Source organism: Heteronotia binoei, chromosome 19 (assembly GCF_032191835.1).
Source record: "Heteronotia binoei isolate CCM8104 ecotype False Entrance Well chromosome 19, APGP_CSIRO_Hbin_v1, whole genome shotgun sequence".
Lineage (NCBI taxonomy): Eukaryota > Metazoa > Chordata > Lepidosauria > Squamata > Gekkonidae > Heteronotia > Heteronotia binoei.
In genome coordinates, this window is record NC_083241.1 from 34,883,394 (window position 1) to 34,910,477 (window position 27,084).

The following is a 27,084-nucleotide window of genomic DNA, read 5'->3' on the forward strand; positions in this document are numbered from 1 at the left end:
CTCCAGCTGAGGTTTTTCACACCTATTTGCCTGGACCCTTTTTAGTTTGAGATGCCGGGGGTTGAACCTGGGACCTTCTGCTTACCAAGCAGATGCTCTACCACTGAGCCACCGTCCCTCCCCTTTAAAAGGCGCGCAGTCCCTTGAAATGGGATGGCCAGAACTCCCTTTGGACTTCAATTCTGCTTCTTACAATCTTGCTCCTGGCTCCACCCCCCCCCCCCCCCAAAATCTCCTGGCTCCACCCCCCAAATCCCCAGATATTTCTTGAATTGGACTCGGCAACTCTACTTGCTCCCCGCGCGCCAAGGGGCCAGGGGCGCCCGGCGAGCGCCTCCCCGTCCTCTCTCTACCTGGGGAAGCCTTCGGCGGCCCCGCCCTCTCTCCGCCTTCCTTATGAAGCCGCCGGTCTCTGCTGCGTAAAGCTCCAGCCGCAGCCAAGCGAGTGCCGGAGTTGGCCGGAAGGCGGGGATAGACCATGCTGTTGGAGTGCGCCGTCGCCGCCTTGCTGGTCGCGCTGGGCGCCAGTCACCTGCCGAGCAGCCCCCGGATCCGCGCCGGCTGGGCAGGTGAGAGAGCGCCGCGTGGCTTGGCAGGAGCCCCGGGGGGAGAGGTGGGCCTGGGAGGGATTGTGAGGGTGCGGAACGAAGAGGGAGGCGCACGAGATGCGCCCCCGGGGTCCTTTGGCACACTCGAGGGCCCGGCTCCCGGGTAGGGTCGCAGCCTGGGGCGTTGGCGTCAGCGCGCAGCTCTTAGGAACAGGCGAAACCGGAAAGCTCCAGGAAGGATGTTTTCGCCACCCCGGGCAGTTCTTTCTTTCAAATAGATTTTGTAGTAATTTGATAAAATATATAGAACCTATGAAGCCGCCTTCTACTGAATCAGACCCTGGGTCCATCAAAGTCAGTCTTGTCTACTCCCACTGGCAGCAACCTGAGGTTTTTCATGCCTATTTGTCTGGACCCTTTTGAGTTGGAGCTGCCGGGGATTGGAACCTGGGACCTTCTGCTTACCAAGCAGATGCTCGACCACTGAGCCACCGTCCTTACCAAAAGCCCTGCTGAAAGTAATTGGGCATTCCTTCTCTTTGAATATCCAATCATATCTATGAACCTATGAAGCTGCCTTCTACTGAATCAGACCCTTGGTCCATCAAAGTCAGTATTGTCTACTCAGACCGGCAGCGGCACTCCAGGGTCTCAAACGGAGGTTTTTCCATGCCTACTTGCCTGGACCCTTTTAAGTTGGAGATGCTGGGGATTGAACCTGGGGACCTTCTGCTTACCAAGCAGATGCTCTTCCACTGAGCCACCCTCCCTCCCCAATAGAACCTGGGACCTTCTGCATGCCAGCAGATGCTCTTCCACTGAGCCGTGGCCTCTCCCCTATCTAGAATATATATATGAGATGAAGAATGGATCTAGTATAAGATCACATCGCACTTATTGCGGGAAACCCAAAAACGTTTATGAATGATCAGTCATACGAGACAACTGAACCGTAAAGACAATCACATTTAGGAATAAGAAATGAAAATAAAATAGTACTGGAAATCCCTGGGTTTTTTTTTTAACCTCTAATTGCCTCGTTGGCATAAATGTAAACGCTACCACAAGGAAAGATCATTAAGTATATCTGGAATAACTTCTTGTGAAATTAGATCTTCTAGAATAGGAAACCATATAGCATATAAGCTGGAAGAATACAGAGGACGTTCTAGTTGGTTAATGTTGCCAGAGATTTTGCCCATTATATAAGTGCTCCAGAGTTTCTTGTGCCAGAGGTTTAGATCAGGAGATGCACCCAGGGCAGTTCTTTGTAGTGACGCCGCGCTGAGCCCATTGATTTCAAAATTGCCATCAGTGTGTTCTGAGATATCGGTGCTTCTGCATGGGGGTGGGGGCAGAAAAGTATTCTCATGTGTCTTTTCTTGCTCTCTTTAAATGAGTGAAGTTCTGGTGTTTCTTTTGAAAAGCATCCTTCCATTTTTAAAAATAAGTTGCCAGGCAGCCTGGTGAAGGGGTCATCCATGGCATAATAAAGGAAGAAACGAATCCAGAATAAAGAAGAAACCCTTCTCTAGATGTAAACCTGTGTGTTGCATTTCCATTTTTTTCTCGCTCTATGCAACTTCATTTAGCATCTACAGCGGAGAACGGACTGCTCTTAAGTAGGGAGTGCTGATTGTTAACAAGAGCTGGTGTGGTGTAGTGGGCTGGAGTGGCAGTTGTGGGTTCGAGTCCCCACTCTGCTGTTGAGATCCTCCGGCAAACTCATTTAATGCCGGCTTGACTCTCTCAGCTTAGCCTGCCTCGCAGGGCAGTTGTGAAGCTAAAACGGAGAGTGGACAAGGTGCAGGTGCAGTTCCGCCGAAATTACAGCTCATCTCCAGACTTTTTGTTGTTGTTGTTGTTGTTGTTGTTCAGTCGCACCATCGAGCCCAACTCTTTGCAGACCAAGTCACGCCAATCTCTCCTGTCTTCCACCATCCTCCGAAGCCTGCTCAAATTCATGTTTGTTGCATCAGTAACACTGTCCAGCCATCTCATCTTTTGCCGTCCCCGTCTTCTTTTGCCTTCTGTCTTTCCCAGCATCAGGGTCTTCTTCAGGGAGTGCTCCCTTCTCATTTGGTGGCCAAAGTATTTGAGTTTCAGCTTCAGCATCTGACCTTCCAGGGAACAGTCAGGGTTGATTTCCCTTAGGACTGACTGATCTGATCTTCTTGTGGTCCAAGGGACTCTCAAGATTATTCTCCAGGGAGTGCTCCCTTCTCTGTGGGTGGCCAAAGTATTTGAGCTTCAGCTTCAGCATCTGACCTTCCAGGGAACAGTCAGGGTTGATTTCCCTTAGGACTGACTGATCTGATCTTCTTGTGGTTCAAGGGACTCTCAAGATTCTTCTCCAGGGAGTGCTCCCTTCTCTTTGGGTGGCCCAAGTATTTGAGCTTCAGCTTCAGCATCTGACCTTCCAAGGAACAGTCAGGGTTGATTTCCCTTAGGACTGACTGATCTGATCTTCTTGTGGTCCAAGGGACTCTCAAGATTATTCTCCAGGGAGTGCTCCCTTCTCTTTGGGTGGCCCAAGTATTTGAGCTTCAGCTTCAGCATCTGACCTTCCAGGGAACAGTCAGGGTTGATTTCCCTTAGGACTGACTGATCTGATCTTCTTGTGGTCCAAGGGACTCTCAAGATTATTCTCCAGGGAGTGCTCCCTTCTCTTTGGGTGGCCCAAGTATTTGAGCTTCAGCTTCAGCATCTGACCTTCCAGGGAACAGTCAGGGTTGATTTCCCTTAGGACTGACTGATCTGATCTTCTTGTGGTCCAAGGGACTCTCAAGATTCTTCTCCAGGGAGTGCTCCCTTCTCTTTGGGTGGCCCAAGTATTTGAGCTTCAGCTTCAGCATCTGACCTTCCAAGGAACAGTCAGGGTTGATTTCCCTTAGGACTGACTGATCTGATCTTCTTGTGGTCCAAGGGACTCTCAAGATTATTCTCCAGGGAGTGCTCCCTTCTCTTTGGGTGGCCAAAGTATTTGAGCTCCAGCTTCAGCATCTGACCTTCCAGGGAACAGTCAGGGTTGATTTCCCTTAGGACTGACTGATCGGATCTTCTTGTGGTCCAAGGGAAAGCCATACCTGTTCGTTAGCACTGGGAAAGACACACTTTGGGGCAGAAACAAATGAGCGGCTGCAAACCCACCGATGGCACCTGTGAGCACCTCGTTGAGGAATCACTGATATGTTCTGCCTTGAGCACTTTAGACGAGGGATGGGATTGTAAAAACGGGTTAGGTGCAGTGTTCCCTCTAAGCTGAGTCGGTGTGAGCTGGCTCACAGTTGTTTAGCCTCCGGCTCACACATTTTTGTCCTGGCTCAGGAAAAACGGCCCCAGAGCAAACTAATTTATGCACCAGCTCACCACTTTAATGCCAGGAGCTCACAAAGTCGAATTTTTGCTCACAAGACCCCACAACTTAGAGGGAGCATTGGTCGGGTGCCTCCTTAGTTAGGAAGTTATTTATTAAGCTCTTGAGCCTTACTGACTGTAAGAAGTGTACGATTAAAGACACCGTAGTATTGAAAATCACGAAAAGAGTCAGTTGCCAACAATCTTTCCTCTAAGCTGCAGAGTCTTTTGAGCAAAAATTCTGCTTTGTGAGCGACTGCCATTCAAGTGGTGAGCGACTGCATCAATTTGTTTGCTCTGGGGCCATTTTTCCTAAGCCAAAAAGTGTGAACTGGAGGCTAAAAAACTATATGCTAGCTCACACTAACTCAGCTTAAAGGGAACACTGCTGGCAACCCAATCCCGCCATCCCCTGCTAGGGGGGAACTGGAAACTGTACTCCCAACCAATGTTCTCTCTAAGCTGCAGAGTCTTGCAAGCAATAATTCTACTTTGTGAGCTGCTGCGTAAATTAGTGTGCTTTGGGGCCATCCTTCTTGAGCTAAGACAAAAATATGTGCGCCAGAGGCTAAAAATCTGTGAGCTAGCTCATGCTAACTCAGCTTAGAGGGAACACTGCTCCCAACCAGTGTTCCCTCTGAGCTGCAGAGTCTTGTGCATGGACTGTTATCTGGGAGAACCAGGTTTGATTCCCCTCTCCTCCACTTGGACCTGCTGGAATGGCCTTGGGTCAGCCATAGCTCTAAGTGTGCAGTCTTTTATTTGGGAGAACCGGGTTGGATTCCCCCCTCCTCCACTTGGACCTGCTGGAATGGCCTTGGGTCAGCCAGTGCTCTTGCAGGAGTTGTCCTTGAACGGGCAGCTGCTGTGAGAGCCCTCTCAGCCCCACCCACCTCACAGGGTGTCTGTTGTGGGAGGGGGGAAGGTAAAGGAGATTGTGAGCCACTCTGAGATTCTGAGTGGAGGTAGGGATATAAATCCAATATCAACATCATCTTCTTTGTGAGCTACTGGCATTAAGGTTGTGAGCTACTGCATAAATTAGTGTGCTCTGGGGCCGTTTTTCCTGAGCTAAGACAAAAATGTGTGAGCTGGAGGCTAATAATCTGTGAGCTAGCTCATGCTAACTCAGCTTAGAGGGAACACTGCTCCCAACCAGTGTTCCCTCTAAGCTGCAGAGTCTTGTGCATGGACTGTTATCTGGGAGAACCAGGTTTGATTCCCCCCTCCTCCACTTGGACCTGCTGGAATGGCCTTGGGTCAGCCATAGCTCTAAGTGTGCAGACTCTTATCTGGGAGAACCGGGTTTGATTCCCCACTCCTCCGCTTGCAGCTGCTGGAATGGCCTTGGGTCAGCCAGTGCTCTTGCAGGAGTTGTCCTTGAAAGGGCAGCTGCTGTGAGAGCCCTCTCAGCCCCACCCACCTCCCAGGGTGTCTGTTGTGGGAGGGAGCAAGGTAAAGGAGATTGTGAGCCGCTCTGAGACTCTGAGATTCGGAGTGGAGGTCAGGATATAAATCCAATATCATCATCATCTTCTTTGTGAGCTACTGGCATTAAGGTTGTGAGCTACTGCATAAATTAGTGTGCTCTGGGGCCATCTTTCCTGAGCTAAGACAAAAATGTGTGAGCTGGAGGCTAATAATCTGTGAGCTAGCTCTTACTGACTCATCTTAGAGGGAACACTGTTTGCCAATCATACCTGTCTACAGGCAGAAGAAGAAACTCGAAATGTCCGTGTTTCTCTCTGCAGGTTGCTGAATCTCTTACTGATCGTAGATACATCCAGGCAGTCAGCCGTGCTGGTCTGAAGCAGTAGAACAAAGCAGGAGTCAAGAAGCACCTTTAAGACCAACAAAGTTTTTTTTCAGAATGTAAGCTTTCGTATGCATGCATCCATCTTCAGATGAGGGAATGGGGTACAGTGAGCAGAAATACTATCCAGACCAAATGGTCTTCCAATTTATTACACTGTTTTGCCGTTTGATCCTAATTTTGTAACCGTTTACACTCTTAACCCACCAGCTCTATGTATTTCTGCTCACTGTACATCATTCCCTCATCTGAAGATGGATGCATGCATACGATAGCTGACTTTCTGAATAAAACTTTGTTGGTCTTAAAGGTGCCACTTGACTCCTGCTTTGATCTGACCAATGACCCTTTACTAAGAGCGAATGATCCAAATTCTTTATTCTAATCAGGGTTGTAGATGAAACAGCTCCCACCTCAAAAAATAAAAAAGTCCCTGTGATAAATCTTTTACCGTAAATACGGAGAACAAGCTAAATGCTTGTTCGGGGTCTCAAGCTGGGGTCTTTCCCATCATTATCATGCCCTTTTAAATGGAGTTGCTAGGGATCGAACCAGGGACCTTCAGCATACCAAGCAGATGCTCTGTCACTGATCCGCAGCCTGTCCCTAGGAATTCCATGATTGGATTTCCTAGGGACAGGCTGCGGATCACTGACAGAGCATCTGCTTGGTATGCTGAAGGTCCCCGGTTCGAACCCCAGCAACTCCATTTAAAAGGGCATGATAATGATGGGAAAGATCCCAGCCTGAGACCCAGAAGAGCCACTGACAGACTGAGTAGACAAGACTGACTTGGATGGATCAGGGGTCTGATTCAGTATAAGGCAGCTTCATGTGTTCAAAAGCAGTAGTTTGGGCTTTCATAATAGGAGGGGGGAAACTATTTTCCCTTTCACTGTGTGCGGGATGCAAATCATCCTGGGTTTCTTTGCAACTGCATGCCTTTTAAAGACATTTTTACAGTTTGCAATGCAGAGCTATTTGCATTGGAGGAGAAAAAGTAAAAGGGAAAGATTTAAATTCTCCCTCCTCTGTGCCACATATTGCCCTCCTGATGTACAAAAGATGGAAAAAGAAATCCTGCAGGTGATCTGTTTGCGTAGCTATTGCCATAACACCCGGTTTTGGTCCAGGGTTGAACAGGATTCTCCTGTTGCGACGGAGCAAAACTGTCAAGGGTCAGAAAGCAGAACAGTCAACGTGCATTCCTCTGAGAATAACTAGGAAGGTTGGAAAAATCACCGTCATGCAGGGGAGAATCTCAGCAAGGTAACCCCCTACCTGGTAAGCAGGTAATCCCGTGGGGTAGCTTTGACGTTAATGACTTGGGCGAAATCCCATTGGATAAAAATATCTTAAGCTATTTTTTTTTCCGTGGAATGGATGCCGCTACTGAGAGAGTCAATAGTTTGGTACCACTGACTATCCATGTTAGGAGGGGGGCTGTGGCTCAGTGGAAGAGCCTTTGCTTGGCACGCAGAAGGTCCCAGATTCAATTCCCGGTATCTCCAGTTCAAAGGATCAGGTAGTTGGTGATGAGAAAGACCTTGGTTCGAGAGTCTGTCTCAGTGGCAGAGCATCTTCTTGGCGTGTAGAAGATCCCAGGTTCAGTCCCCAACATCTCCAGTTCAAAGGACTGGGTAGTAGGTGATGAGAAAGGTTTTGATCTGAAGTCCTGGCCCAGTGGTAGAGCCTGGACTTCCTCGGTGGCCTCCTGTCTAAGCACAAACAGGGCTAACCCTGCTTAGCTTCTGAGATCTGACAAGATCAGGGATTTGCATGGCTCAAAGACTTTACTGTTGATTTCTCTTCTCATCCTGTGGGAGAATCTTATGGAAACTGAGCCTGGGCCTCTGGTTCATTTTGAGTTATTAGCCTCTTATGCCTTTCTTTGGTTCACCTTCCCACTAGGGTTGCCAAGTCCAATTGAAGAAATATCTGGGGACACTGGGGGTGGAGCCAGGAGACATTGGGGGTGGAGCCAGGAGATATTGGGGTGGAGCCAGGAGCAAGGGTGTGACAAGCACAATTGAACTCCAAAGGGAGTTCTGGCCATCACATTTAAAGAGACCGCACACCTTTTAAATGCCTTCCCTCCATTGGAAATAATGAAGGATAGGGGCGCCTTCTTTTGGGGCTCATAGAATTGGACCCCCTGGTCCAATCATTTTGAAACTTGGAGGATGTTTTGAGGAGAGGCTCCGGATGCTATGCTGCAAATTTAGTGCCTCCACCTCAAAAAGCAGCCCCTCCCCCCGAATCCCAGATAACCCACAGATCAGTTCTCCATTATACCCTTCGGGAACCTGTCTCCATAGGGAATAATGGAGTGCCCAGCAGACATTTCCCTCCCCGCCCCTCACTTTCTGATGACCCTGAAGAGGGGGGAGGGCCTCCAAACCAGGAGATCCCCTGCCCCCACCTGGGGATTGGCAACCCTACTTAGTTTCCAAGATCTTCTCAGTGAAGCCTCAATGGAACAGGCTTCCTTGGGAGGTGGTGGGCTCTCCTTCCTTGGAGGTTTTTAAATGGAGGCTAGATGGCCATCTGACAGCGATGAAGATCCTGTGAATTTAGGGGGAGGTGTTTGTGGGCTTTCTGCGTTGTGCAGGGGGTTGGACTCGATGACCCTGGAGGTCCCTTCCAACTCTATGATTCTGTCTAAGAAGATCAGGCTAGCCTGGGCCCTACAGATTGGGGTTTGCATGGCTCAAAGGCTTCCCCGTCGGCTTCTTTTCTTATCCTGTGGGAGAATCTTATAGAAACTGAGCCTGGGCCTCTGTTGGTTCTGGTCCATTCTGTGTTGTTAGCCTCGTATGCCTTTCCTTGGTTCATCTTTCCACAGGGCATTGCAGCCTAGTTGTTCACAGGCATTGCGTCGCCTGTGCCCTTTTGCCCAGGAACATAGCTTGCATTCCAAGAGATAGAGGTACCAGGCAGAGTCTAAACATAGTGATTGCCAGGCTGGGAGGCGTCTTAGTCCTTCATCCCGGGTGAAAAGCTGCCCGGGGCGTCATGACCGAACCGATAATAAACTAACTTTGAACAAAGGTCCCACGGTCAATGTGTGCGGGGTGGGGTCTTGATGAGTTTGTCACTTCCTTGATAGTGCAAAAGGTATATATTGCCCGTGTTAGCTTGGTTTGGTGCTGCCCCCCCCCCCAGCAACTCTTGTGAAGGCCCTTGCTAGGGTTGCCAGCCTCCAGGTGAGGCCTGGAGATCTCTTGCTTTTACAACTGGTGGTGGCAGCTACATGCATAGATGACTTCAAGAGGGGATTGGATAAACATATGGAGCAGAGGCCCATCTGTGGCTATTAGCTATGATCCAACATGGCTTCTCTTATGTTCTTATGTCTGGGGCAGTGATGCTCTGTATTCTTGGTGCTGGGGGGGGGCAACAGTGGGAGGGCTTCTAGTGTCCTGGTCCTGATGGCACCTGGCTTTTTTTGGTCACTGTGTGACACAGAGTGTTGGACTGGATGGGCCACTGGCCTGATCCAACATGGCTTCTCTTATGTTCTCATGGCTGGGGCAGTGAAGCTCTGTATTCTTGGTGCTTGGGAGAGGCAACAGTGGGAGGGCTTCTAGTGTCCTGGCCCTGCTGGTGGACCTCCTGATGGCACCTGGCTGTTTGGCCACTGTGTGACACAGAGTGTTGGACTGGATGGGCCACTGGCCCGATCCATCATGGGTTCTCTTCTGTAACTGATCTCCAGCTGGCAGAGATCAGCTCCCCTGGAGAAAATGGCGGCTCGGAAGGGCGGACTCTGTACTGTGCTGAGAGGCCCCTCCCCTCCCCAAACCCCGCCCTCTCCCAGATCCACCCCCAAACTCTCGAGGTATTTTCCAACACAGACCTGGCAACCCTTCTCTTTGGTGAACAGACAAGAATATTCCTTCTGTATTAAATACACAGTGCGCTATAACAGGTATTGGGTTTTTCTCTGTGCCATTGCGATTTTCAATATGCTGCCGAGTATTGCTTGTGCATGGATTTAATCATTTTGGTTCAGAGCCACTGTTCTGCCTTCCTGTCTCTGGTGGACTTGGTCCCCTGGCCAGTCGTCATCCATCCAGGAACCTTGAGGGGGTTTGGGGAACCGAAGTGGGGGCCTGGGCCTCTAAATCCCCCAACACATTCCTCTGCATGCCCATTTAAGACTCTCAAAATAGTCAAAGGCACTTCAGCCGGCTTTGTGGGATGCTGGTTACGAGGCAGGCGTGGGAAGATGAGGCACGAGGAGGAACAGTCTGATCCTTGGAAATGGATCAGAAAGCCCTTTTTGTACCAATTTTCTAGCACTGGCCAGTTCTGTCTCCACCTCCGCAGAAGATGGTGTTCCTCGAAGGCATCTCTCTTGGAACAGTTTGCTGGGATTCAAAGGAGATGTCTGGAGCTCCCCCAGAGCTCTGATGTACTGATTCATGCTCTCCCTCTGGCATGTACAGACAGCCCATGGTAAACCTCCCCCATTCCCAGGGCAGGGGTTTTTTTTGGTAGCAGGAACTCCTTTGCATATTAGGCCACACCTCCCTGATGTAGCCAATACTCCAAGAGCTTACAGGGCTCTTAGTACAGGGTCCAGAGATAGAATTCTAGCAGGGGCTCCTTTGCATATTAGGCCACACACCCCTGATGGAGCCAACCCTCCAAGAGCATACAGGGCTCTTAGTACAGGGTCCAGAGATAGAATTCTAGCAGGGGCTCCTTTGCATGTTAGGCCACACAACCCTGATGGAGCCAACCCTCCAAGAGCTTACAGGGCTCTTAGTACAGGGTCCAGAGATAGAATTCCAGCAGGGCTCCTTTGCATATTAGGCCACACACCCCTGATGGAGCCAACCCTCCAAGAGCTTACAGGGCTCTTAGTACAGGGTCCAGAGATAGAATTCTAGCAGGGGCTCCTTTGCATATTAGGCCACACCCCCTGATGGAGCCAACCCTCCAAGAGCATACAGGGCTCTTAGTACAGGGTCCAGAGATAGAATTCCAGCAGGGGCTCCTTTGCATATTAGGCCACGCACCCCTGATGGAGCCAACCCTCCAAGAGCATACAGGGCTCTTAGTACAGGGTCCAGAGATAGAATTCTAGCAGGGGCTCCTTTGCATATTAGGCCACACACCCCTGATGCAGCCAACCCTCCAAGAGCATACAGGGCTCTTAGTACAGGGTCCAGAGATAGAATTCTAGCAGGGGCTCCTTTGCATATTAGGCCACACACCCCTGATGGAGCCAACCTTCCAAGAGCTTACAGGGCTCTTAGTACAGGGCCCAGAGATAGAATTCTAGCAGGGGCTACTTTGCATATTAGGCCACACACCCCTGATGGAGCCAACCCTCCAAGAGCTTACAGGGCTCTTAGTACAGGGCCCAGAGATAGAATTCTAGCAGGGGCTACTTTGCATATTAGGCCACACACCCCTGATGGAGCCAACCTTCCAAGAGCTTACAGGGCTCTTAGTACAGGGCCCAGAGATAGAATTCTAGCAGGGGCTCCTTTGCATATTAGGCCACACACCCCTGATGGAGCCAACCCTCCAAGAGCTTACAGGGCTCTTAGTACAGGGTCCAGAGATAGAATTCTAGCAGGGGCTCCTTTGCATATTAGGCCACACACCCCTGATGGAGCCAATCCCCCAAGAGCTTACAGGGCTCTTAGTACAGGGTCCAGAGATAGAATTCTAGCAGGGGCTCCTTTGCATATTAGGCCACACACCCCTGATGGAGCCAACCCTCCAAGAGCTTACAGGGCTCTCAGTACAGGGCCCAGAGATAGAATTCTAGCAGGGGCTCCTTTGCATATTAGGCCACACACCCCTGATGGAGCCAATCCTCCAAGAGCTTCCAGGGCTCTCAGTACAGGGTCCACGGACAGAATTCTAGCAGAGGCTCCTTTGCATATTAGGCCACGCACCCTGATGGAGCCAATCCTGCAAGAGCTTACAGGGCTCTCAGTACAGGGCCCAGAGATAGAATTCTAGCAGGGGCTACTTTGCATATTAGGCCACACACCCCTGATGGAGCCAACCCTCCAAGAGCTTACAGGGCTCTTAGTACAGGGTCCAGGGATAGAATTCTAGCAGGGGCTCCTTTGCATATTAGGCCACACCCCCTGATGGAGACAATCCCCCAAGAGCTTACAGGGCTCTTAGTACAGGGTCCAGAGAAACATAAGAACATAAGAGAAGCCATGTTAGATCAGGCCAATGGCCCATCCAGTCCAACATTCTGTGTCACACAGCGGCCAAATATATATATATATATATATATATATATATATATATATATATATATATATATATACACACACACACACACACACACACACACACACACACACACACTGTGGCTAATAGCCACTGATGGACCTCTGCTCCATATTTTTATCTAACCCCTTCTTGAAGGTGGCTATGCTTGTGGACGCCACCACCTCCTGTGGCAGTGAATTCCACATGTTAATCACCCTTTGGGTGAAAAAGTACTTCCTTTTATCCGTTTTAACCTGTCTGCTCAGCAATTTCATCGAATGCCCACGAGTTCTTGTATTGTGAGAAAGGGAGAAAAGTACTTCTTTCTCTACTTTCTCCATCCCATGCATTATCTTGTAAACTTCTATCATGTCACCCCTCAGTCGACGTTTCTCCAAGCTAAAGAGCCCTAAGCGTTTCAACCTTTCTTCATAGGGAAGGTGTTCCAGCCCTTTAATCATTTTAGTTGCCCTTTTCTGAACTTTCTCCAATGCTATAATATCCTTTTTGAGGTGCGGCGACCAGAACTGCACACAGTACTCCAAATGAGACCGCACCATCGATTTATACAGAGGCATTATGATACTGGCTGATTTGTTTTCAATTCCCTTCCTAATAATTCCCAGCATGGCGTTGGCCTTTTTTATTGCAAACGCACACTGTCTTGACATTTTCAGTGAATTATCTACCATGACCCCAAGATCTCTCTCTTGGTCTGTCTCTGCCAGTTCACACCCCATCAACTTGTATTTGTAGCTGGGATTCTTGGCCCCAATGTGCATTACTTTGCACTTGGTTACATTGAACCGCATCTGCCACGTTGACGCCCACTCACCCAGCCTCAACAGATCCCTTTGGAGTTCCTCACAATCCTCTCTGGTTCTCACCACCCTGAACAATTTAGTGTCATCCGCAAATTTGGCCACTTCACTGCTCACTCCCAACTCTAAATCATTTATGAACAAGTTAAAGAGGATGGGACCCAGTACCGAGCCCTGCGGCACCCCACTGCTTACCGTCCTCCACTGCGAAAACTGCCCATTTATACTCACTCTCACTCTAGCAGAGGCTCCTTTGCATATTAGGCCACACCCCCTGATGGAGCCAATCCCCCAAGAGCTTACAGGGCTCTTAGTACAGGGTCCAGGGATAGAATTCTAGCAGGGGCTCCTTTGCATATTAGGCCACACCCCCTGATGGAGCCAATCCCCCAAGAGCTTACAGGGCTCTTAGTCCAGGGTCCAGAGATAGAATTCTAGCAGGGGCCCCTTTGCATATTAGGCCACACACCCCTGATGCAGCCAACCCTCCAAGAGCTTCCAGGGCTCTTAGTCCAGGGCCCAGAGATAGAATTCTAGCAGGGGCCCCTTTGCATATTAGGCCACACCCCCTGATGGAGCCAATCCCCCAAGAGCTGACAGGGCTCTTAGTACAGGGTCCAGAGATAGAATTCTAGCAGGGGCTCCTTTGCATATTAGGCCACACCCCCTGATGGAGCCAATCCCCCAAGAGCTTACAGGGCTCTTAGTCCAGGGTCCAGAGATAGAATTCTAGCAGGGGCCCCTTTGCATATTAGGCCACACACCCGTGATGCAGCCAACCCTCCAAGAGCTTCCAGGGCTCTTAGTACAGGGCCCAGAGATAGAATTCTAGCAGGGGCTCCTTTGCATATTAGGCCACACACCCCTGATGCAGCCAACCCTCCAAGAGCTTACAGGGCTCTTAGTACAGGGCCCAGAGATAGAATTCTAGCAGGGGCTCCTTTGCATATTAGGCCACACACCCCTGATGCAGCCAACCCTCCAAGAGCTTCCAGGGCTCTTAGTGCAGGACCTACTGTAAGCTCCAGGCAGGGCCGGATCTAGGGGGGGCAGAGGGAAAGATCTCCGCAAGGCATAATGCTGTACAGTCCACCCTTCAAAGCAACCATTTTCTCCAGGGGCACTGGGTCATCCAGAGATCGACTGTAATAGTGAGAGAGCTCCAGGGGCTGTCTGGGGGGTGGCAAGCCTAGGATCCTGTCCTTCCTCCCAGGGTGGTGGTTTTGAGAAAATGGAGGGAAGAGCGATGTTGTAAACCACTTTGAATCCCAGGTGGAGAGGAAAGACGGATATAAATAAATGCATCCAAATGCACAGTGTCTGGGGAAATGGTGGGGGGTTTACAGCACTATCTTACCTGGAAAGGATCTGTTCCCCCGTGTAAAAAAAAGAAATAATGCACTATTTCATAATCCCTGCTTCTGTTTTGGGATTTCCATGCAGCGAACAGATTCCCAATGTGCTATTCTTTGTTGGGACATAACAAACAAAAACCAAAACCCACGGCTGAAGCTTTTGAAGAAGCCATAGAAATCCAGGGTCAAAGGAGAGAGGGTGTTTTTTTAAAACCTTTCCCCTTCCTACCTAGGGTTGCCAGGTCTGTGTCGGAAAATACCTGGAGACTTCGGGGGTGGAGCTGGGAGAGGGCGGGGTTTGGGGAGGGGAGGGGCCTCAGAATGGTGCAATGCCCTAGAGCAGGGGTGACCAACAGTAGCTCTCCAGATGTTTTTTTGCCTACAACTCCCATCAGCCCCAGCCAGCGTGGCCAATGGCTGGGGCTGATGGGAGCTGTAGGCAAAAAAACATCTGGAGAGCTACCCTTGGCAACCCCTGCTCTAGGGCCCACCCTTCCAAGCAGCCATTTTCTCCAGGGGAGCTGATCTCTGCCAGCTGGAGGTCAGTTGTAAAAACAGGAGATCTCCAGGCCCCGCCTGGAGGCTGGCAACCCTATCCCTACCTTTTCCTCTAATGAGAATCACTCCCCCTGAGCTGTTTTTGAAAGTTTGCTTGGAAAAAAAAATAACCTTTAGCTATCTCTCTCCCCCTTCCTCCCAAAGGGTGACAACAGTTCAGGCAAAAGATAGTACTGGGAATTAATTAGTGTCTGACTGACAGTAAATTCGATATCTTTTCCCCATAGTCGTTTCCCTTGTTGCATAGATAGCTGATCTTTAAGGTTTTGCGTCCACTTAATGACACATTTCCCCCCCCACTTGTTCATCTTTCGTTTCTAGCTGGAGTAAAAGCTTATGTATCTGTTGTAGTAAATACTCGTTTTTGTTTTTATAATCAGCGGCTCAAATGTAATCGTGTCTCTTTGAACGCCACCTTCAGAGAGCCAGTTTGGTGTAGTGGTTAAGTGTGCGGACTCTTACCTGGAAGAACCGGGTTTGATTCCCCACTCCTCCACTTGCAGCTGCTGGAATCGCCTTGGGGCAGCCACAGCTCTAAGTGTGCAGACTCTTATCTGGGAGAACCGGGTTGGATTCCCCACTCCTCCACTCGCACCTGCTGGAACGGCCTTGGGTCAGCCAGAGCTCTCTCAGGAGTTGTCCTTGAAAGGGCAGCTGCTGTGAGAGCTCTCTCAGCCCCACCTGCCTCACAGGGTGTCTGTTGTGGGGGGAGAAGATACAGGAGATTGTAAGCCACTCTGAGATTCAGAGAGAAGGGTGGGGTATAAATCTGCAGTCATCTCCTTCTCCTCCTCCTCCTCATGATCAATACTCCCTCTAAGCTGTGGGGTTTTGTGAGCAAAAATTGGCCTGAAGCAGTAGAACAGAGCAGAAACCCGGTAGCACTTTTAAGACCAATCCAGCTGTATTCAGAATGGAAGCTTTCGTACACCTGCATACTTCATCGGACAATGGAATGGGGTCCAGTGAGCAGAGCTGCTTATAGCTGGTGGGCAGTTGTGAGCTGTTGCATAAATTAGTTTGCTCTGGGGCCATTTTTCCTGAGCTAAGACAAAAAAATGTGCGAGCCGGAGGCTAAAAACCTGTGAGCTAGCTCACACTAACTCTGCCTCAAGGGAACACTGCTCATGGTCTCCTTTAGGTTTGAGATTAATTGATGATATGGCTATTGAGTGTTCATCTTTTAATATCTGGCCAAGCCTTGATTTCCCCCTGATTGTTTATCATCATGTCATAAGTTATTTAAAAATCCTTTCTCCTGTTCTTATTATAATGAGCCTCTACTGGGGACATAAGCGAAGAGTTTGAAGGGCTCAGTAAATTCCGGCGCGTAAGCCGTATTCTCAAAAGTCCATCTGTGACTACGTGGCTTTGTATTTTCAGATGGCTGTTTTTCTGTTGATGACCCCTCCTGGGGCTTTCAAGGCGAGAGATGTCCAGAGGTGGTTTGCCATTGCTTGGTTCCATGTCATGAATAGGGTTCCCAAGTCCCTCTGGCAGGGAACGGTTTTTGCGCACGCAAAGCATGCACAGCGCGATGACGTCACCCGTGAGTGATGTCATCACGTTGGTGACATCGCGTACTGGCCACTCTAGGTGTTTCCTGGAAAGCACTATGGTTTTTCTGGATGCTCTAGCACAGGGGTCCTCAAACTACAGCCCGCGGGCCAGATGCGGCCCGCTGAGGACATTTATGCGGCCCGCCGGGTTATGGCAAAATCAGACCGGAAGTGACGTTTGACCTAAACTCGCGTTAGCAATGCACACTTCCGGCACTGGGCTGAGGCGGCAGAGACAGAGTGTGAGGCGATACTGAGGTGAGGTGAGTTCCCAGGCTGGGGTGTGTGGTGTGGGGAAGGGAGAGAGATGCAGAAGAAGGAGAACTGACGGCCCGCGGCCTTGTACAGTAACGGCAGCCACCACAACAGTTCGGCCCTCCAACAGTCTGAGGGACAGTGAACTGGCCCCCTATTTATAAAGTTTGAGGACCCCTGCTCTAGCATTTTGGGAGGTAAAAACCTCTATGGTACCTCATGCACCATAGAGTTTTCCATCCCAAAATGCTAGAGCGTCTGGGAAAACCATAGAGTATTCCTGGAAATGCCTAGAGTGCCAGGTGCGCAACGTTGCCAGCGCGATGACATCACTCGCGGGTGACGTCATTGTGCCGGCGACGTCGGGGGAGGTTTTCCCACCCGGCCTGGGGGCTTGGCAGCCCTAGCCATGACCCTGGTATTCCTTGGCAATGTCTCTACCAAATACTGTCCAAGGCCAACCCAGTTAGCTTCGAGGATCTGATGAGATCAGGCTAACTTGGCCTATGTGTGTCAGGGCAGATGAGATACGAAATGAATGCTGGCTTCAGGTAGTGTTTAGGCAAATCAGACACTCAAATAATTAAAACTCTGGACTTGTGGAACTGGTCTGTTGATTGTGGTGTCAAAGCCCAATGCCAAATACCTGAATCTCAGGCCTCAGATTCTGAGGGAGCTCACAGGAGTGCAGCTCCTGAACCTTTCTGAGAGTTCCACCTCCTCCTTCTGAGAGTTCCACCTCCTTATCCATTGAATAGTAGGTGCAGCTGCATAACAATCCCTGGATGAGCTCCACCACCTATTTTTCTACAAAATGATCCCTGCTGAATCAGAGTGTCATTTTTGCTATTTTCCTTTTTTATGGTCCCACTTTCTGATGTCCGAGCTAATTTGTACAGAAGGCTACGAAGCTGCGTCATCACCTTCAAACCGGATGGACTTAAAATATATATATATATAGCCAATTCTGTAAATCATGGGGCTAATTTGAGCAAGTATAGAGTAATGGCTAGAGCAGGGGTGTCAAACATGCGGCCTGAGGGCTGGATGAGGCCCCCGGAAGGCTCCTATCAGGCCCATGAGCAACTCATTGTCATCTGCTTCCTTTTCTCTCTCTCTCTTGCTTCCTTCTGCATCACAGCTTGCTTTGCCAGGCTTGCTCAATCGCATGGGAGCTACAGAACAAAGCCTCTATTTTCTTCATTGGCTGACCAGCACATGAAGCAACTTATGTACAAAAGCTCGCACTGCCCAGCCATTTCATGTTTCCCCCTGGGTCTTAGGCTCAAAGCATTTGCCATAAGATTTCTGTAATGCATGTTAATAAATCAAAAGTAGGTTTGCAACTTACAGACACACACCTGAACAACATATAAAATTTTATATCTCTGCTCCCTTGCATTTTATGACACACATGCCCTGCCCATGTCAGATCTGGCCCTCATAACAAATGGGGTTGACACCCTGGGTTAGGAGTCAAGATCTGGAAGTTCCAGGTTTGAATCTCGCCTCTGCCATAGCAGCTTGCTAGTTGAAGTTAGGCCAGTCACTTTTCAGCCTCCCCTGCCTCACAGAGCTGTTGGTAGGATTGCCAGCCCCCAGGTGAGAGTGGGGAATCCCCCAATTTTGTGGGCTCCTCCCCACTGCCAGTCACTTGGCTGGCAGGGCGAAGTCCCACCTCCAACAGCCCACGACCCAGCACGGCGTCCCCAATGTGATGATGTCACACGGAAATGACATCATCATGTCAAACCCTGTCCCCTCCCAGAAAGCTCCCTCCTACCCTTCAGCGGCGAGAGCTGGCAACCCTAGCCGTTGGGAGGATAAAAATCTAGCAGGGAAAAATGATATTGTAAGCCCCTTTGGGTCCCCCTAAGAGAGGAAAGATGAAGCGCAAATATCTCGAGAGCCAGTTTGGTGTAGTGGTTAAGGGCGTGGACTCTGATCTGGGAGAACCGGGTTTGATTCCCCACTCCTCCAATTGCACCTGCTGGAATCGCCTTGGGTCAGTCATTGCTCTCGCAGAATTGTCCTTGAACAGGCAGCTTCTGTCAGAGCTCTCTCAGCCCCACCCCCCTCACAGGGTGTCTTTTTTGAGGGAGGAAGGTCAAGGAGATTGTGAGCCGCTCTGAGACTCTTTGGAGTGGAGGGCGGGATATAAATCCAATATCTTCATCTACCTCACAGGGTGTCTGTTGTGGGGAGGAAGGTAAAGGAGATTGTGAGCTGCTCTGAGATTCAGAGTATAGGGTGGGGTATAAATCCAATATCTTCTTCTCTCCAATCTCAGAAGCTAAGCAGAAATGGCCCCGGTTAGTCCTTGGATGGGAGACCACTGAAGAAGTCCAGGGTTGCTACGCAGAGGCAGGCAACGGCAAACCACCTCTGCATTTTTCCTGCCTTGAAAACCCCACGGGGTCGCTGTAAATCAGCAGTGACTTGGTGGGACTTTCTGTCTCCAGCAATAAAGAATCTGGCTAATTAAAAACCTGAGATTTCATCACGGTAATGAAGAATCAGGTTAAGAAAGAGCTGTCTTTTGCCCTTGGCAGGGGCCTTCCTTAGCACTTGCTCTGCTACCTAATATACTAGTTCTAGTTTGCAGCCTCTGATTTATAGAGGCCCTTAACTTGGTAGAACGGCACACTAAAAGTGGGAGGCCTCTTAATGCGGAGTTATTTCAATTCCGCCCCCACGATCTGTGTAAGAGGCTGAGAGTTCTGGGCTGAGTCCGATGTTGGTATTTGAGTTATGTGGTTTCATTTGGTTTGGGGCAGTGAACTCTTATGCCACACCTTGCCTTGGGTGTTTTGGTCGGGGAGCGGCATGCTAACAATGCCATCGCTAAATAAGCTATCACAGGGGCAAGGTGGAGGAGACCTGGACTGGAATGAAGTTTTGTCTTCCAAGAAGAACAAAGTTTCATTTTTACGGCCAGGTTGGTGTGGTGGTTAAGAGCACGGACTCTAATCTGGGAGAACCGGGTTTGATTCCCCACCCTTCCTCCACATGCAGCCGGTGGAGTGACCTTGGGCCAATCCCAGTTCTCTCAGAGCTGTTCTCTCAAGAGCAGTTCTCTCAGAACTCTCTCAGCCACACTTACCTCACAGGGTGTCTTTTGTGGGGAGAGGAAAGGAAGGTGATTGTAAGCCGCTCTGAGGCTTTGAGTGAAGGGCGGGGGATATAAATCTAGTTTAAGTGTAGTGGTTAAGTTCGCAGACTGTTATCTGGGAGAACCAGGTTTGATTCTCTACTCCTCCACTTGCAGCTGCTGGAATTGACCGTGGGTCAGCCAGAGCTCTTGTAGGAGTTGTCCTTGAAAGGGCAGCTGCTGTAAGAGCTCTCTCAGCCCCACCTACCTCACAGGGTGTTTGTTGTAGGGCAGGGGAGGTAAAGGAGATTGTGACTGCTCTGGGAGATTCAGAGTATAGGGTGGGATATAAATCGGATATCATCTTCTTCTTCTGCAACACTAGATAGATATTTTATTTACGGCAAAAGCCAACATCTTAAACAAAAGGGATAACTATACATATCCGTAAGAACTATCTGTAAAACATGATAAAAGTATTATAAGATTATTGAAAAATATACAGAAATAACCATTAAAACAAACGTACTCTGGCATTTTAGGCTACTAGCAATTTTCTCGTCCTAAAGGCGAACCAACCAGATTTAGCTATTTTAAGAGTAACTGCAGGATATTTGCCCTCTAGGAGTTCTTTAAGTTGGCATATTTTTTGACTGCTAGTAGGGGGGGAGTAATCATGAAAGGCAGAAGGGATTCCCTAGGCTTATTGTACACCTTGCGTTCATAAAAGACATGAACGAATGACTCTATGCCATCATTACAGCAAGGGCATATACGACCTTCATAGGGGATTTTCCTGTATCTTCCCTCTGTAACTGCAGAAGGGAGGGCGTCCCACAACACTTCTGCCACACTAGAGAAGGCATGGACAGAAATTGATGGGCATTTCCTTAAATTCAAGGGTAGACTGGCCATTAAAGCCACTGAGAAAAGTCCCAGTGTGTTCCCTCTTTGTTGCCTGGGCTTCTCTAGAGTTGTTCTTAGCACTGGGAACTTCCCCTAGTAAGCTTTGGTCTCCCCCTCCCCTGCAAGCATTGTTTTTTGTTTCATATACCTTATTGCGTCTCCTTCCAGACTGGTGGACTTCTTCCTTCCCAACTAAAGGGAAGCGTTACTTCCCCAAACATAGCCACTGGTTGCTTGGCCCAGATCTGCACTCCTAAGCTCTTGCCGTGAATATAGTCTTTGTGAAACCGTAGGATCTTAGCGTGCGATTGTGTAAATAAACAACCGCTAAGAGACACCATAAAGTTTTAAATGACAAAACAGTGTAATGTGAAGGTCAGTGGTGTTCTGACCAGGCTTGCGCACAGAACTTCAAATGAACAAGAACATGCTTCAAAAGGATATTCCCACAAAACAGTTCAAAAGCAGTTCAACAAAACTCTCCAATCATAAAGGAATATCCATATTCTAGTATTTCGTTCCTGGAGTTAAAGGAAGTCCTTCTAAAGACGTCTGTTCTAGATATCAAGACGTTTCATCCGTCTTTCTTCAGTTTGGAGGCTTATTTGTCACTGGAACCCAATCTTTACAATACATTCATAGAAGACCAACCAGGTTCAAAACGTATCTGGAAATCTAACAGGTTTCCAGAGATTGAACCTGTGACCCTCTGCATGCTAAGCAGATGTTCTTCCACTGAGCCAGGGTCTGAGGTCAAGGAATTTCCCAGTTAGAAGGACCTACTGTCTGAACTGGAGATGTCAGGGATTGAACCTGGGACCTTCTCCTTGCCAAGCAGATGCTCTGCCGCTGAGCCACACCCCCTACACTACTCCAACACACATGAACTCAGATGAAGCTGCCTTCTACTGAATTAGATGTTGGTCCATCCAGGTCAATATTGTCTACTCAGACTGGCAGCAGCTCTCAAGGCAAAGGTCTCTCGCCTCACCTACTGTCTGGTCCTTTGAACTGGAGATGCTGGGGATTGAACCTGGGACTTCCTGTATGCTAAGAAGATGCTTTGTCACTGGCCACAGCCCCTCCCACTGTGCTACTTGGATTCTCACAAAATGTAGGGTTGCCAACCTCCTGGTGGGGCCTGGGGATCTCCCAGAATTATGATGGAACTTCAGAGTACAGAGACCAGTCCCTTCAAGAAAACAGCAGCGTTTGGAATGCGGACTCTTTGCCATTATACTCTGCAGTCTATCGTCTCCCCAAATGCAGCCTTCCTCGTGCTTCCTCGCAGAATTTAGTTTTCCAGCCCCAAGTTGGCAGCCCTACATAAAGTGTGCTGAACTATATGCATTGTGAGCACAAAACCTTTTTTAAAAAAGAAAGAACTGCTGAGCTCTTGGATGTGTCCCGTCCATCTGAGGCGGAGAGCTGAGTTTGAATTTTTGAGGAGACAATTCTTTAAATAAACAGGCCTGGGATAGTGATGCTGAATCATCTACAGTCTATTTTGGATGACTTCTGGAAGGAAGATGAAGTTCTGGGTTTCCAGTGAGTCTCTTTTTCCCCCCTTGGGGTGTTAGGTGACTCTGAGCCAGTGCTCTCTCCCGCGGTCAAGTCTCTGCTTGTTTTATTCACACAGCGGAGGTACTAATTATCACAACTGGTGCTGTCGGGAGCAAACTCAATCTGGATCTATCTAACCGTAACCTTGTGAGTCAAATGGAAAGGAAAGGTCCCCTGTGCAAGCACCAGTCGTTTCCAACTTCGGGGTTGACATTGCTTTCACAACGTTTTCATGGCAGACTTTTTATGGTTTGCCATTGCCTTCCCCAGTCATCTCCATTTCCCCCCCAGCAAGCTGGGTACTCATTTTACCGACCTCAGAAGGATGGAATGCTGAGTCAACCTTGAGCTGGCTACTTGAAAACCCAGCTTCCGCTGGGGATCAAACTCAGGTCGTGAGCAGAATTTAGGACTGCAGGACTGCAGCTTTCACACTCTGCGCCTCGGGGCTTTTACTGTGAGTCAAATACAGGTGTCAAAAACCTATACTTGTCTCGGAATTCTGAGTTGGAAGGGAGTTTTTGAAGATAAACATTATGCGGGGAGAAGCTATGTGATTGGGCTTTTGTTGTCCACCCATCAATTATCTCCTGCCTCCCGCCTTCTGTTTTTATTTTGAATGTGTTCTCTTATGCTCGCTCCCTTCTAATCTGGGTTCCTAGTAGGGTTGCCAATCCCCAGGAGAGGACAGGGGATCCCCTGGATTGGAAGCCCTCCCCACGCTCCTGGGTCATCAGAAAGCGGGGGGAGGAGGAGGGAAATGTCTGCTAGGCACTCCATTATTCCCTGTGGAGATGATTCCCTATGGAGATGATGGTTTTAAAAGATGTACCCCCCCCACCCCACCTTTAAAATGCTGACAATCAGGGGTGGAATTCTAGCAGGAGCTCCTTTGCATATTAGGCCACACACCCTTTATTTTATTGATTTGATTTGATTTGTATCCCGCCCTCCCCGCTGAAGCAGGCCCAGGGCGGCTCACAGCCTAAAAACACCACAATAGTTAAAAGCAATACGTATTATAAATCATACATTCTATAAAATGGTTCATTCAGGAATTGAAACAATCAACGTTTTGTTTGGTGCTAAGATCTAGATGTTATATATCAGGGGTGGCCGACGGTAGCTCTCCAGATGTTTTTTGCCTACAACTCTCATCAGCCCCAGCCATTGGCCATGCTAGCTGGGGTTGATGGGAGTTGTAGGCAAAAAAACATCCGGAGAGCTACCGTTGGCCACCCCTGTATATAGATTATTCAATTTTTCGGTGGCGATGGTATTCCTTCTATGATGTAGGCTCATTTTAATCAAAAGCCAGCTGGAAGAGAGTGGTTTTGCAGGCCTTGCGGAACTGGCCATGATGCAGCCAATCCTCCAAGAGCTTACAAAAAAGAGCCTTGTAAGTTCTTGGAGGATTGGCTACATCAGGGGGGCGTGGCCTAATATGCCAAGGAGCTCCCACTAGAATTCCACTCCTGCTGACGATAAACCAGGGAGCCCAGTTTTGGATAGTAAAACCATGTGGCAGTAAAAGGGTTAAGTGCCCTGTCCCCGCACAACCCCAGGGCAAATTGTGGCTACCCAAAATCTGCAACCCTGTGGATGGAATGAGATTTGTCGGTTGTCAGTGACAGCTGTAAGAGGCCGCAAACTCAACTTTCACCCTGTGACCTTTCATATTAGAATTCTGAATTTAAAATAATGGGGGGGGGGGGGCACAGAGAGCCAAGATAAAAAACGTAGAGGGGGAAGATTAGTACCATGATCCCCGAGAGATTGTGAGCTTTGAACTGAACGACCCATTGGACCCATTGGCCTCGCAGGACTTGGGAAGCTATCCAGTATGGGACACAATGCAACACAACACAGGGCTGAAAAAAAACCCCAAAACCCAACAAGACGTCAGCTCTCTTGCTCATTTCCACTGACACAATGGCTTGCTTTGTTTTCCAGCTGCAGCTAGCCCTTTTGGCCCTGGCCCTTCGCTCCTCTGTACTGAAAATCCTGAGCTAGAACACAATAAAATGACTGTTTGCCTATACAAAATGCTACATGACTTCCTACAATGCAAAATGCTATCTGGCTTCCTGCAGACCCTAGACAAAACCAATGCGGGACAGACAGATCCGGCTCCGTGTGGAGCAAGCAGTGCTGTCCCTAGATAAGGCTGCTTGGTCATTCAGGGTGCTGCCGAAAAATGCTTTCGTCTCCGGGTCAGCATCAGGCGACCAATACGCTGAACCGCCTACATGCAGGATCGGGACTGCGGCTTCCAGTGGCATCTTCCACCTGCCGTTTCGCCCCTTGCCCATCGCTGCAGGACTTTGTGTGTTGTGGGTTGTGTGTGTGGATATGCCCTTCAGGCCTGCTCAGAGGAATTTTTAGGTGAAGCGCAGTGTGCGCGGTACTGGCTCCACCCTTTCACCTGGGGGTCATCTGCCATGGCCCAGTAAGCCGGGACGCCGGCAGCGAGTCCTCCAGGTGGTAGGTGTTACATTAACGAGCTCCATCTGCCCGGGTTTGATGTTAAGAGTTTTCCTTCTCTTGGCTGGCGAGGTTGGTGAGCCTAGCCTGCCCATCCGGTTATACCGCCAGACATTCGGTCGCACCATGACGTGGCAAACTCTGTGAGAAACGGGGGGGACCAGCGGGAAGGTGTTGCCACGGATGCAGTAATGCAGGAGAGGCCATTGCAGTGACCATCTGCCAGGCATAGCCGGACAGTGATCACGCGGCGTTCACTACACCGGGAGAGGAGAGGCTATGTATTGCGCATACACTTTCCCTGGGGGGGGGGCAGGATACCCAAGAGGGAGCCCCCCTCCCCCCCTCACAGCAGAGATATAAACTTTATAAAGGACAGAGACAAATGCAATTAAATACTTTTGTAAAAACACCCCTTTAAAACATGCTTAAAACATTAGTGCTCATTGGTCTTGAGGGTACTTTCTTTGTATTTCTCCTGTGGGGTCGAGGGAATTGGGCAAAGGAAGCTCTGGCTCTTTCCCTTTCTCCCCAGAGGACCAAGAGGGAGGGAGCCTCAGCCAATAGAAGGAAGAGAGGCTTGGCTCAGTAGCTCTGCTGTGTGATTGAGAGAGCCTGTTAAATTAACAAAACATTGCAGGAATGCTTATGTTTACAGCATGTTTTGTTTTTAAGTTGTTTTTTTTAATTTCTTTAATTGTGTTTGTGTCCACTGCCTGGTATTACTTTGCATGACACACGAGGCCCAGCCTGACAAGGTCTCATTTATGTCAGATCCGGCCCTCATAACAAATGAGTTCAACACCAGTTTGGTGTAGTGGTGAAGTGTGTGGACTCTCATCTGGGAGAACCGGGTTTGATTCCCCACCCCATGGACGTTCCAACAATGAAGAGTCTCTTTTCATTTGAAAATAAGTATCCTTTATTGGTTACATCTATGTTACTGCTACGAGAGGTCTTTGAAAGTGATAACAGGCAAAGGGAAGCATTGGCATTTATGGGCAAGGATCAAAGCCTGGGGATTTAAATCATTCTCACAATACCCGGAACGGTTCCAAACGGCCCTGAGGGATCCCTGGCCCACTGGCAATTCCCTCGATGACCTGGTGGAAATATGGCAGGGCCAGCTGTCCAGGGCTATCGACGAAATTGCACCCCGGCGCCCTCTGCGCCCTCGTATGAAGCTGGCTCCATGGTACACCTTGGAGTTGCGCCAGCTGAAACAAGGGCTCAGACGACTAGAGAGGCAATGGAGGCATACTCGGGACGAAGCAACGAGAACATCCTATAGAACGTTTATGAAGTCTTATGAGATGGCAGTCAAGACTGCAAAGAAAGATTACTTTGCAACCAAGATTGCATCTGCAAATTCGCGCCCAGCACAATTATTTAGAATAATTGGGGATCTTACAACGTTGCCACAAGGCAAACCAAATGTTAGAGAATTAGAAATAGGCTGCGAGGCATTTGCGAAATATTTTGCAGATAAAATCTCGCTGCTCCGCCAAGACCTGCCTACCACATTAGATACAGTGAGTGAAATTGAGGCTCCGTGCCTGTCTTCGGGTTTAGTGCTGGACCACTTCGACCCACTCAGCCTGGAGGAAGTCGACAGAGTCCTCTCTGCTGCTCGCCCGACAACATGTGATCTGGACCCTTGCCCCTCTTGGCTGATTAAATCCTGCCAAGGGGAGCTTAGATGTCCTTTACGGGACATCATAAATAGATCCCTTTTAGAGGGGCATTTTCCAACACCTCTGAAAGAGGCTTTGGTCCGCCCTCTCCTGAAAAAAGTTACAGCAGACCCGGCTGAATTGGCGAACTACCGGCCGGTGTCCAATTTACCGTTTTTAGGTAAAATTATTGAGAGGGCCGTGGCGCAGCAGCTACAGGGGTTTCTGGATGACGCTTCTGTCCTAGACCCATGTCAGTCTGGTTTCCGGCCGGGCCATGGGACGGAGACGGTGCTGGTCGCCTTAGTGGATGACCTCCAACGGCAACTGGATCGGGGCGGCGTTGCGGTACTGATGTTGTTAGACCTGTCGGCTGCATTTGATACAGTCGACCATCGGTTACTGACGCGCCGCCTCGCCGACATTGGGGTTGAGGGGTCGGCCTTGCAGTGGCTTTCCTCCTTTCTCCTAGGTCGGGGACAGAGGGTGGCTATCGGGAGCGAGCGGTCCCGGAGGCGCACACTGGATTGTGGGGTGCCTCAGGGAGCAGTTCTCTCCCCGATGTTGTTTAACATCTATATGCGCCCCCTTGCCCAGATTGCCCGGCGGTTTGGGCTGGGTTGCCATCAATATGCAGATGACACCCAGCTCTATCTACTAATGGATGGCTGGCCCGACTCCGCCCCAGGGAACCTCGACCGGGCATTACAGGCTGTTGCGACATGGCTCAGGCTGAGTGGGCTGAAGTTGAATCCAGCGAAGACAGAGGTCCTATGCGTGGGTCGCGGCGCTCTGGGAAGGGAAATAGCTCTCCCGACCTTTGATGGTGCGCCATTGAAAGCAGCGCGC

General features: G+C 49.5%; 1 protein-coding gene across 1 annotated transcript in view; it reads left to right on the forward strand.

The window, feature by feature from the left end:
• The first annotated feature begins 478 nt into the window (after positions 1-478).
• The window catches only part of SEMA7A (semaphorin 7A (John Milton Hagen blood group)), a 75,282-nt gene continuing 48,676 nt past the window's right edge, over positions 479-27,084 (forward strand). The window contains exon 1 of the mRNA XM_060259989.1: positions 479-569. Coding sequence (XP_060115972.1) covers positions 479-569 — 91 coding nt within the window. The remainder of the gene's footprint in view (positions 570-27,084) is intronic.